The sequence below is a fragment of the Otolemur garnettii genome, unplaced genomic scaffold, assembly GCF_000181295.1.
Source record: "Otolemur garnettii isolate 467f Iridium unplaced genomic scaffold, OtoGar3 scaffold00018, whole genome shotgun sequence".
Lineage (NCBI taxonomy): Eukaryota > Metazoa > Chordata > Mammalia > Primates > Galagidae > Otolemur > Otolemur garnettii.
This window is the reverse complement of record NW_003852413.1, coordinates 6,637,930-6,650,360: the sequence shown is the minus strand read 5'-3', so window position 1 is coordinate 6,650,360 and position 12,431 is coordinate 6,637,930. Positions and strand designations below refer to the sequence as shown.

Sequence of the window (12,431 nt, the reverse complement as noted above, 5' to 3'; positions counted from 1 at the left end):
CAAGTAACTGGGACGAGAGCCGCACACCACCATCCCTACCTTGCCTGTGTCTTTATTTTATTTAAAAATGTTTTGTCCTGGTTCAGCACCCATGCTCAGTGGTTAGGGCGCTGGCCACATGCACTGGGGCTAGTGGTTTCAAACCCAACCAGAGCCTGCTAAAACAACAATGACAACTACAACCAAAAAATAGCCAGGTGTTGTGGCAGGCACATGTAATCCCAGCTACTTGGGAGGCTAAGGCAAGAGAACTGCTTAAGTCCAAGAGTTGGAGGTTGCTGTGAGCTGTGATGCCACAGCACTCTACACAGGGCAACAAAGTGAGACTGTCTCAAAAAAAAAAAACAAATAAAAATGTTTTATTCAGTCCAGCATCACCTCCATCCAACTAAAGGCAAAGACTGCTTCAATTTCCGAATTCTTATAACACCTCACATAGCAAGTACTCTTTTAGAGAAGGATGAAGTAATTAAATTACAGTCTGAGGAAGAAGAATCTGAGATGGTTTGTTTTTTGTTTTTTTGAGGGTTTTCTTTGAGAGATGGGTTTGAAGCATTTAGTTGAGCAAAGGAGAGTTGAGCTTCCAGGTAAGGAGAGGGATGTGTGTTAGTGGGCCAAGGATCAAGAAGCCACAGGGGGGAAAAAAAAGGCAGGGAATAACCAAGGCCAGATTATGGGGGCAGCAATAGAATGAGCTGACTAAACATAAGTGTGCTTGTGGGAGCAGAATGCAGAACAGACTGGGCAAAAGAAGGGAGAGACCTGAGACTCTGGACCAAGCAGACTTCTGCAACAATTCTGGTAAACCATGGGAGGTTTACCATGGAGGTAAACAAAGACTTTGACTAAGAAGGTGTAGAACATCCAAGCACTGGTTGGTCCAAGTGGGTACAGTTTACACCATTAAGTCATTAGAGCTATGAAGGTGAACATAGGGTAGGGATGAAAGAATGCTCTTAACACTACTCCAAATGCAATTCTAACCATGGGAAAAGATCAAAGGCCAATCTCAGCTCTAAAGACACTATCCCACACTTCACCTTCTCCACAACTCCCTCAAAAACAGGTGTGCCCCTCTCCTACTTTAAAATAAAACTCTAAATACAGGCTGTTAAATTGAGCTTCGATCACTTAAATTGTTCCAATATCCCCCACTAATACCTGCAAATAAAACTAATTCCACTGTGTGTATATCCAGTTGGGTGGTTCTAGACAAGTTCTTTGATCAGAATCAGGATGTCCTCTTTTTACAAAATTGAGGCAGTAGTACCTGCTTTGCTAGGATACTTGGCAACAAATTTAATGAATGTCTGCAGAGTACTTTTGGGCTCCTTGGAGAACAGTTCTATATATACAGTAGTTTATGACCTGCCTGCTACCGCAGATTTTCCAAGTGTAATCTTGTTCTCCCTTTTGGGATGTGCTCCCCTTTAAGCCTATGTTCAACCTCCTGACGGAGGCTTCTTCATATGAGGAAACAGCCCTCACCTCCAAGACCCTGAAAGCCCTACAAGACCCCAGCACAAGATACTACCTAGGCATCTTATTTGCTTTCTCATCTTGTCGAATTTCTTACTCCACTTAAAAAGGCCTCCAAGAGTTCTAGCTTAGGAAAGCAGGTTCCTTCATTAACTCCTCAGCTAACAAGACTAACCCAGTATTTCCTTCCTAAAATGTGAATTAGCAATTACAGCAATATGCCTTTATAATTGCAGCTTCAGCCCGTGCTCCTCAGGTTTACTCAGAGTAGGTTATCAACAGACGACTCATTAAGATACTCAAGTGTGTGAGAGTAAGAGAAGAAGGGTCCCCAACACCGGTTTAGCTATGTTTCGGTCACTGTAGGAAAAAGGTTTCTCTATCATTGTTGTCTTTGGAAAATTATCCTTCAAGTATTTTGCCTGAGAGAAGCACTGGCTTCTCCAATACATGGACACAATTCCGAAACTGCGAGACACCGTTGGCAACACCCACCACTCCCGGCGCTTCAGCCCAAATCCATCAAGACCTCTCTCCCTTCGTCAGGGATTGGGACGCAGGGGCCCCGGAGTCACCGCCCGGCACGGCAGCACCACAGTCTCCCCAAAGCACCGATACATGTCAGTTCGAAGAACTTGGCTGTCACCTTCCCCGAGCCTGCGAGGGGCCCGATAGGACCCCGAGTTCACGCTGGCGCGCGCGGGAGCTGAAGCCGGGCTAGAGCCAAGGCGTCCTGCTCCGGAAGGGGCGTGATAGCGGAACCCTCGCAGCGGAGAAGAGCCCAGACGCGGGCGCAGGGCGACACCGCTGCAGAGCCCAGGGAGGGGGAATGGGGGAGAGAAGAGAGACGGCTCGAGGGCAGGCAGAAGCGGCCGCGGCTACTCACTCAGCCAAGACTCCAGGCTCTCCCCTTCCGTCTCCGCCATATTGCAGCCGCCCGGGCCGGCCCTGAGGCCTCAAACCTCGCGAGAGTCTGCACGAGACGAGCCGGGGAGGAGCTTGCATGGGGGCCTGAGGAAAGCGAGTGGATCCACCGAAGGTTGCGCCAGACTGTGACGGATATTGGGAGGTCAAGTGTTTCCTTTTGGCTCCTCCCTTTGGACCTCCCCACCCACGTAGGATACTGTAAGGCCCAGATCAAAAGGGTGAAACGCAAATTTAGGACTCTGGATTCTTTAACCCGCCTCCTGTCACTTGTTCAGGCGCGCCGCGGGCAGTCCGCCTGGGGTCCTCGTGGCCTGCCCAGATGGCTGCCTCCGCAGTGAGCTTTGTGCGAGGATGGTCGTGCCTGGCGCTGGGCTTACAGCGTGTTGTCTTACGGCTTCCGAGGTGAGAGGGCGGCTTGCAGTTAGAGGCGCCGCTTCAGTATTCACAGAGGGACCTGCGGGGAAGTTAGGGGACCACAGGCAGGCCGCGTGGGGCCCTGGAAAGAGCATTGCCCTGGGGACTAGGAGATGTTTGTATTCAAGCTTGTTAACTACGTGACTTTGAGCCATTCATAAGTCTTAATGACAACCCCTCGCTTAAGATGTTTGACTGATGTAGGGTAACCCTAACTCAGAACTGAACGTGCGGCGCTGCTAAAGCGCTCAGAGCTGGGATCGCCAGTGTATCGGGAAGTGGGGGGAGAGACGTATAGGCGAGGAGCCTATCCTTACCTTTACCACTTGACAAGGAGGACACTTTCCCGGCCTCTTCGGGGAGGTCCTTTTGTCTCTTGAAATAGGAGCCAACAATTGCGGCTCAGGGGTTCAGGTTTAGCCAGCGGTTCCCACACCGCTCTTCCCAATCTGCCTGTTGGCAAACGTGCCTATTGTTAAGTCAAGTTTATTCACCACTGTGTAGTCAGCTTTTGCCTGCCTCCCCCTCTTCCCACTCCCAGCGTAACCCAGGTGCGGTGGAGTCGCTATGGTCCGCAGTATAGGGATCCCAAGATTGACAAGGAACATTTCCACAAGCCTGTGGCCGAGCTAACTGAAGAGGAGAAGTATGATCGGGAGCTCAAGAAGACTCAACTTATCAAAGCTGCTCCAGCCACGAAAACAAGCTCTGTTTTTGAAGACCCAGTGATCAGGTTAGATGTCAAGAGACGCTTTTTCCGTGGAGTGGGACTATCTCTGGGAGGGTCTGTGGTAAGGATTCCATGATGCAACCTTGGAAAGCTAAGCATGTTGCTTTTCTCCTTGAAGTAAATTCACCAACATGATGATGAAAGGAGGAAAAAAAATGATGGCAAGATCCCTCATGACAAAGGTAAGCAGTACCTCCTTTCTGTCATTTCTTTCCCTGTGGCTTTGCTCATGGTTCTTTGTTTAGCTTAAGAGGAAATAGATTCTTTTTTTTTTTTTTTTTTTGAGACAGAGCCTCAAGCTGTCCCCCTGGGTAGAGTGCCATTGCATCACAGCTCACAGCACCCTCCAACTCCTGGGCTCAAGCGAGTCTCCTGCCTCCGCCTCCCAAGTAGCTGGGACCACAGGCGCCCGCCACAACGCCCGGCTATTTTTTGGTTGCAGCCGTCATTGTTGTTTGGCGGGTCCGGGCTGGGGATTCGAACCCGCCACCTTAGGTGTAGGTGGCTGGCGCCTTAGCTGGTTGAGCTATAGGCGCCGAGCGGGAAATAGAATCTTATACCTGTCCTTAAAGTTAGTTTCACTACAAGCATGGGGGCCCTATTTATTTTTTTTGAGACAGAGTCTCACTATGTCACCCTCAGTAGAGTGGCGTGGCGTCACAGCTCACAGCAACCTCAAACTCTCGGGCTTAAGCGAGTCTCTTGCATCAGCTTCCCAAGTAGCTGGGACTACAGGCGCTGGCCACAACGCCTGGCTATTTTTTGTTGCAGTTGTCATTGTTTAGCTGGCCTGGGCTGGGTTCAAACTCTCCAGCCTCAGTGTATGTGGCTGGCACAGTAACCACTGTGCTTACAGGGTGCCTAGCCTGCATGGGGGCTTTTATGAGGTCCTGCAGAAGTCAAAAATTACCATCTTCCTACCCTCACCTTGTTAAAAAACCTCAATCCTAGTCTTGGTCTAGGATTGTCTTAGTCCTAGTCTAGCAAAAACGGAGGCACTTAAAAAACTCTCTTGGTTCTGTGAAAAAAAAAAAAAAACTGACTTGGATGTGCTGAAGGTACAGCTGCACTGCCATAGAAGAACCAGATAGTGGAAGTAAAAAGCAAGGTTCCAACTGGGCTGAGTAAAACCTTTGGGAGCCTGAATGGCCTCTTCCACAGTATCTCTTTGCAGACCCTGGAAGCTGTGAAAAGGAAGCAATTTGAGAAGTACCATGCTGCTTCTGCAGAGGAACAGGCAGCCATTGAACGCAACCCCTACACCATCTTTCACCAAGCACTAAAAAATTGTGAGCCTGTGATTGGGCTGGTACCCATTCTCAAGGGTGGCCACTTCTACCAGGTGAGTTGTCAGGGCAAAAAGTAGGGTTGCCCACATGTGAAACAAGATGGTGGTGCTTGAGAGTGGGAGAGCCTAGAGTTGGCCTGAGATTGATAGCTCTCTAGAGATCTGCTAATAGAGTCTTGTAGTGTGAAAAATCTCAGGCAGAAGATGGGAAAGGAAGACAGCAAAGAAGTATCTGACATTTCCTGGGACCCCACTGTATGCCCATCTGTCTGGCATCTTATGTGTCCTAAGCTATAAAGTTCTCCTGGTGAGAGACTGCTTCTATACTGTTTTTATGCACTAGTATCTAGTATGCTAGTCCTCAGGGAATGAGGCTTCATCACCGTTTGTTGAAGTGAACTTGGCATCTCTTTCATAGCCTTTAATTACATTTCATAAGTGGGTTCTCTTCTTTTTTCAATATAAACTCCATTAGGGTAGGGACTTTCTCAGTGTTTGCATTTCTAGTGTCTGTCATGATACCTGGCACATAGCAAGGGCCTGGCAAATGATTCTTGGTACCTATGTTCTGAGGTGGCTATGTCACCCCAGTTTATGGGCTTTTCACATTTGGTACTTGCATTAACTTGACAAGTACCAAGTTTAGGAAGGGAAGAGGCCAGTGTTTAATGAGTGTCTATTGAATGAATGTGTCTTAGATCTGCTGCATGGAGCTTATCCAAAGGTAAAAGGGACCCTTTCCTCAGAAACCTTACTAGGGCTGGTCCAGAGGGAACATATGACCACTCCTTAGAGCTCAGGGAGCGTGGAGACAGGTGGCCCCAGCCCTGGCAGGCTCTTGGACCAACTTGCCTGTGTCTCACCCAGGTCCCTGTGCCCCTACCTGACCGACGTCGCCGCTTCTTGGCCATGAAATGGATGATCACTGAATGCCGGGAAAAGAAGCACCGGCGAACACTGATGCCTGAGAAGCTGTCACATGAGCTGCTGGAGGCTTTTCACAATAAGGGCCCTGTGGTCAAGAGGAAGCACGATATGCACAAGATGGCAGAGGCCAACCGTGCCCTGGCCCACTACCGCTGGTGGTAGAGGTTCTAGAGAGCCCAGGGCCCTCTGCTGCAAAGAAGTGTGAGCCACTGCCACGTTGAGAGATACCTGTGGTCTAAGGATGTATAGTTCCTTTTTTAAAGGTGGGCAGCCCTCACAGGAGGGATGGAACAGCATGTGAATTGTCTGATAATCCTTTCTTTAGGTTTAGAACTTGTTCTACCTGCTCCATACCTTGTTAAGAGAGAATGTATCAACTTGAGGATTTCCTCTGAGAAAGTCAAGGCCCAATCTTTTCCTTCAGCTTAAAGTGGGCCTTTAAAGGAAGCAGTTTTAGTACCAGAAAAGATTTATTAGAAAGTTCACTGACCTGGTATAGTATGTGATACAATACTTTTGTTCATTAAAACTGACTGGAGGAAATGTTTGTTTCCAAAGTGGGTCCTTGTACAAAATATGTAAAAAGCAGTTTCTAGTGTGACTTGTGCTGTGCCTCTGCTCCTTCACATGCTAAAGCCTCTCACCAATGGCCATGGTTACCCATTTTACACATGGAGAAACTGAGGCACCAAGGTAGCTGTTGTAAAAATGGTTATAGAGTGCAACTGTTGTTAGGAGTTGCCCTTCCCTGCCTGGCCAAGGTAGGAGGTGGTGGGAGAGAGACTGACAGGACCATCTTCCCCAACCCTGAATGGTGAGGGGAGGGGTCAGGGCAAAACCACAGCATAGGCTTGGCGCCTGTGGCTCAAGTGGCTAAGGCGCCAGGCACATACACCTAAGGTGGCGGGTTCGAATCCAGCCCGGGCCCACCAAACAACAATGGTGGCTGCTACCAAAAAAAAAATAGCCCGGCGTCATGGCGGGCGCCAGTGGTCCTAGCTACTTGGGAGGCAGAAGCAGAAGACTGGCTTGAGCCCAGGATTTGGAGGTTGCTGTGAGCTGTGATGCCATAGCACTCTACCCAGGGGGACAGCTTGAGGCTCTGTCTCAAAAAAAAAAAAAAAAAAAAGAACCAAAGCATAAGTGGGGAATATCTCGCTAGAGTTGAGGAAGTCTACAAGGGAAAATGCTGGAAGACTGAAAGGGGAAGTCTTTGGGAGAGAGAGATTCCACTGTAAGCTTGGGAGGTGGATAGAAAGGCAGCTGCAGGTGAGGAAGCCTGTATCCAGGCTAGTCTGAGACCTCGCTGTAGTAATACTTGTGAGCAGCTGGGGTCGTCTTCCAGCCGGCCGCCCGGAACTCAATGATCTCCAGCAGCAGCAGCTGAGCCAGGGAGCTGAGGCCAGTTGGAAGAAGGAAACCATCGCGGATCAGGACAAAGAGCTCATCCATGCGCTGCCCATTCATCTTCTCTAGCTGCTCCCCAACACGGTGCAGCTGCAGTACCAAGCAGTCCACCTGGAGGGGCAGCCAATTACACAGAAGTAGTTTACTGAGCACTTGCTTTTACACTAGTTTCTTGCTTCATCCTTATACCACCCAGTGAATGTTACCCACCGCATACATAGAAAGAGACAAATTCAGAAACTTGCCCAAGAGCACTTGTCTGGCGGGGCTAGACTTAAGCCTGTCTCTGAACTGCTTCACCCCAATTTTCTACCTCCCCTATGCTCCCTGACCCTGGTTAGGTTTCACAGCTGGCTGTGGCTCTCACCATGCCTATCATAGACTGGTTTTCCTACTTGGGAAGGAAACTACTGAGCAGTAGGTTTTCTGTTCTCTGTTTTAAGTAAATTCCAGACCTAGCAGCTTGTCCTGTGAACTGTGACAGACCTTAAATTCCCCCGCCAGACTCTTGCCCCAGAAGTGATGTCCTTGAAGGCCTCCATGGAAGGTGAGCTAGCATGCTGGGCTAAGCCAGACTGCCCACCACAATGGCCTTCCGTGTCAGGCCCACCCACCTCCTCCTCTTTGCTCAGACTGTCAGGCTGGGCGAGCCGGAAGAGGCAGTCATAGACGGGGTTCACCAGGGCCATCATAGGCATGTTGTTCACCTGTAGGGGGAGAGGGGTCAGTGCACCAGGCTTGGTGGCTGTGGGGAACAGTCCATCTCTGCCTCCCAGGGTGGGGGAGCCTCACCCTGAGGTAGTCAAAGATGTTGCAGATAAAGGTAACATAGCAGACCCAGCCCTGCAGGGAGCGTGCTCTCAGCTGCTCCCGAGCCTGGTATTCTTGCTGTAGCCGGTTGAGGAGTCCACGACGGAAGACACTCTGGCCTGCTTGTTTACTCTCTGCCTGTGAGCCAGGGAGAGGAAGGTGAGGGCCAGGATAGTTCCCTTGTGCTCCCACCCATCCTATGTCTGTCTTTGCCTTTGAGCTAGACCCTTTATATCTCTGTCCTGTGGGCCAGGCCTTCTGCCCACTTCTGAAGCATCTTCCTCAAAGCAGCTCCCTTCACTCTCCCAACCTGAATGATGGCGTAGCACATGCGTCCTGCTTCCTTGCTGAACACACAGTCCTGCAGAGAATGGTCCACAATCACATTGGCCACTTTCTCCAAGTCCACAGCGCCTGGATCTAGAGGCAGAGATATGAGGAGACTCTAGAGCTACTTTGTCATCATCACACTTGCTTCCACCTGCTGTTTGCATGTGAGCTCTCCCATCACACGCCTACATTCAGAGATGAGAAAGCACAGGGGACGGGACGGAAACCATGCACAGGAGCTGCCCTAGATGGCTGCCTCTAGGTGCCCAATCAGAGCAGGCCATGCAGGGCCTCACCCACAGGCTCAGTTTGGCATATGATGGGCATAGATTGTTAGCTACCGACAAACTTCTGTCTTAAGTGTTAGTGACAAGGCATTGGGTCAGAACAGTGAACGTGGCTCCTTCATCAAGTTGAATCCTCCATCCTCGGACCCAAAGGAGGCAGGCAGCATTGCACAATCGAGAGGAAGCTGCAGCTTCATTGAAACTAGCAATTCAAATAAAGGGCTTAAAGGGCAAGAATTGTGGCTAGGCCCAGTGGCTCAGGCCTGTAATCCTAGCACTCTGGGAGGCAGAGGAGGATGTATTGCCCTGAGCTCAGGAGTTTCAGATCAGCCTAAGCCAGAGCAAGACCTCTTCTCTTTTTTTTTTTGAGACGGAGCCTCAAGCTACCCCCTGGGTAGAGTGCCATGGCCTCACAGCTCACAGCAACCTCCAACTCCTGGGCTCAAGCAAGTCTCCTGCCTCAGCCTCCCAAGTAGCTGGGACTACAGGTGCCTGCCACAGCGCCGGCCATTTTTTGGTTGCAGCCATCATTGTTGTTTGGCGGGCCCAGGCTGGGGATTCGAACCCGCCACCTTAGGTGTATGTGGCTGGCGCCTTAGCCAGTTGAGCCACAGGCGCCAAGCCAAGACCTCTAATCTTAAAAAAAAAAAAAAAAAAGCCAGGTGTTGTGGCAGGCACCTATAGTCCCAGCTACTTGGGAGGCTGAGGCAAGAGAATCGCTTGACCCCAAGAGTTCGAGGTTGCTGGGAGCTGTGATGCCACAGCACTCTACTGAGGGCCACAAAGTAAGACTGTCTCAAAATAAATGAATAAAAAGGGCAGGAACTACGTTCTCTTCCAGGTACTTAAAAAGGGGTTGGGGGAGCTTTATATTCGGTGAGGTGAGTCTATGATTCACACTCCCAGATACTGGCCTAAATGCAGCTTGTCTCCCAGTTCAGGAGTTATGTCATTGACGCCTATTCTCAGAACAGAAGAGAAGGCCGGGCATCCAGGGATGCTCCACACAGGCCCTTTTCTACAGTTCCTGACCTCTGCTCAAGAGAGACTCCAGGCTCACCTTTGAGTGCTGTCTTCAACAACTGCTGGGTCTCTGCATCAAAAGACTGGATTTTATATTCCTCTCTACTTGGCTCCCCCATGACGGTCCAGCCCCAGCACCTCCTGACAGCACCTGGGGAGAAGAGGGCAGGGAGCAGCCTCAGGTGTGCAGCAGAAAGCCAGCTTGGTCCTGCAATCTCTGGGTGGGGCTGGCCAGCGCCAGGTATAGGTACTTCTCAGCGGCCCAGGGCATTTGGTGGTTGGCTGAGGGCCCACCTGCTGGGACAGAGCTGTGGCAGTTTAAGAGATCCCAGCCTTGTCACTCATGCTGGGCCAGCTCAGCTTCTGGCGGAGTCTGGGCACCAACGGGCCACCTGCTGCTCAGCTTAGGGATCCCCACGCTTGTGGGATTACACAAGAGTAAAGAGATGAGGGACGAACGCTCACCGTCCAGTCCCAGCAGGAGGCAACAGTTGTTCCCAGCAGACACCAAGGTAGATTTGGGAGGTATGGATAGATGGACATTAATTAGAGTTGCCTAAATAAATGGGCCTGGAAACCGCTGGCCCAGCATGAGTGACAGGCCCGGGTCTCTAAACTGCGCGGCTCTGTCCCAGCTGGATCCCACACCCCTCTCCCCAACCTTCCCTCCTGGCTTTTAGGAGAGTCCGTCTCAGTCCTAAAAATCCAGCCCGCGTGGGTGGCGGTGGGGGCGCCCATCTGCCGCCCCTGTTGGTCGGAGCCAGAACTCCCACGGTCCCGGCAGCCTCTCGCTGGGACGGACTTGTTAAACTGGCCTCCCGAATGGCAGAAACCCTGGCCTACCCAGTCGGGACTCCTAGTTTCTGAACTGTATTCCGGATCCTTCTTCCCAAAGCGAGGAGCGGGACCATGCGTCGAGAGGTAGGACTCGCTGGAGTCCCCACTCTGGCCAACCGAGGAGACCTGAGGGGTTTCCAGACCTCGGCAGCTCCCCAACGCCTGGAAGGCCCTTCCTAGCGACACAGGCGGGCTGCAGAGCCGGCTGTCCGGCGTCCCGCGGGCAGCAAGGGTTACATAGGCACTACGACCCACCTGCCGGGCTCGTGCCCGGGCCGCTGGGTAGGCAGGGAGCGCGCGCCGCGGGGCCGCCGCCGCTCTGTGCACTTCCTAGTGCTGCGCGGGGTGAGCCGGTTCGCCAGCGCCCCCTGCCGGGACTCTGCGCACGGCCCGCCCCGGAGCCACAACCCCAGGCGTGGGCCAAGCAGCACTTCCGCAACACTGCTCCCGCCGCCGCCGCCGCCGCCGCCACTGCTCCCGCCTCACTCAATGCAGCCTGGCCCAGTCCGGGACCAGAGCGGTTCGTGGGCGCTGGGCCGGACCCGCTCCTTGGCCCGCGTGAAGCCCTCGTTCCTGCTTGGGGTCCCCATCTTGGCCTTCTGCGGGGCTCAGGGAAGTGCCACCCGGTCGCGCGGCTGCGGAGGAGCCTCAGAGAGCGCGATCTGGGAGGATGGCAGCTCCTCCCACGCCATACGGTTCCTCCGCTCTCACCCAACCAAATGAAAGAAAAGGAGTCAGCCAGGACTGAATCAACTTTGATCTCCTTCTCCTCCAACTGGGACAACACTGGCAAGAGAAGTTTCAGATCTGGGGGCGGTCCTAGAGAAAGAGGCCCAGTTGGCAGCTTAACGCCTGGGGCTGGGAGAGATGACAAGTTGGTTGCAAAAGGGCTTCCATAAGGTTGGAAGAAATGCCACCCCCTGCTTCCGCTATGGCCCTTGGTGCTGCTGAAGTTCTTATCTCCCGTTAAAAGAGCCACGAGAAAGGCCAGGCGCTGGCGTGGGCGTGGTGGCTCACTCTGGGAGACCAAGGCGGGAGGATCACTTGTGATCAGTAGTTTCAGACCACCCTGAGCCAGAGCAAAGACCCTGTCTCTAAAAACTAGCTGGGTGTGGTGGTGGGCGCCTGTAGTCCCAGCTAATCGGGAGACCAAGGCAAGGCAATTGCTAGAGCCCTAGTTTGAGGTTGCTGTGACCTATGACGCCACAGCACTCTACCAAGGGTTATAAAATAGGCTTGGCACCCATAGCTCAGTGGTTAGGGTGCATGGCTGACGGGTTCGAACCTGACCCGAGATTGCTAAACAACAACAACAAAAATAGCTGGGCGGTGTGGCGGTAGTCCCAGCTACTTGGGAGGCTGAGGCAAGAGAATTGCTTCGCAAAAGTTTGAGGTTGCTGTGAGCTGTGACACCGCGGCATTCTACCGAAGGCAACGTAGTGAGACTTTGTCTCAAAGAAAAAAAAAAAAGAAAAAGGGTGACAAAATAAGACTGTCTCAAAAAAAAAAAAAAAAAAACCTCTCAGAGTGGTCAACAAAAATGGAGAAGGAAGAGAACTCTCAGCTGCACCAAAAAAATAAAAGAGAACAGGCCTAATGCACCTAATAAAAGCGAACCATAGCACCGGCCACATGCACCAAGGCTGGTGGGTTCTATCCCAGCCTGGGCCTGCTAAACAACACTGACAACTGCAACAAAAAAATAGCCGGGTGTGTGGCAGGCGCCTGTAGTCCCAGTTACTTGGGAGGCTAAGACAAGAGAATTGCTTAAGCCCAAGAGTTCGAGGTTGCTGTGAGATGTGACACCATGCCACTCTATGTGAAGCTGTCTCAAAAAAAAAAAAAGTAAAAGAGGACAAACTTGGGCGGTGCCTGTGGCTCAGTGGGTAGGGTACCCGCCCCATATGCCAAGGGTGACGGGTTCAAACCTGGCCCCGGCCAAACTACAACAAAAAAACAGCCGGACGTTGTG

General features: G+C 51.8%; 2 protein-coding genes across 2 annotated transcripts; one reads left to right on the top strand and one right to left on the bottom strand.

The window, feature by feature from the left end:
- The first annotated feature begins 2,429 nt into the window (after positions 1-2,429).
- On the top strand, positions 2,430-6,308 carry MRPS7 (mitochondrial ribosomal protein S7). The gene is made up of 5 exons (XM_003786136.3): positions 2,430-2,808; positions 3,362-3,553; positions 3,669-3,732; positions 4,725-4,892; positions 5,706-6,308. The coding sequence occupies exons 1-5, from the start codon at positions 2,726-2,728 to the stop codon at positions 5,925-5,927; spliced, it is 729 nt and encodes a 242-aa protein (XP_003786184.1). The 5' UTR covers positions 2,430-2,725; the 3' UTR covers positions 5,928-6,308.
- A 587-nt stretch (positions 6,309-6,895) lies between these two features.
- On the bottom strand, positions 6,896-10,827 carry MIF4GD (MIF4G domain containing). Its single transcript, XM_003786135.3, has 6 exons — positions 10,466-10,827; positions 9,660-9,773; positions 8,293-8,402; positions 7,965-8,120; positions 7,787-7,879; positions 6,896-7,283 (listed from the first exon to the last, which is right to left on the bottom strand). Exons 2-6 carry the CDS (start codon positions 9,739-9,741, stop codon positions 7,056-7,058), a joined length of 669 nt encoding a protein of 222 aa, XP_003786183.1. The 5' UTR covers positions 9,742-9,773; positions 10,466-10,827; the 3' UTR covers positions 6,896-7,055.
- Positions 10,828-12,431: the final 1,604 nt, after the last annotated feature.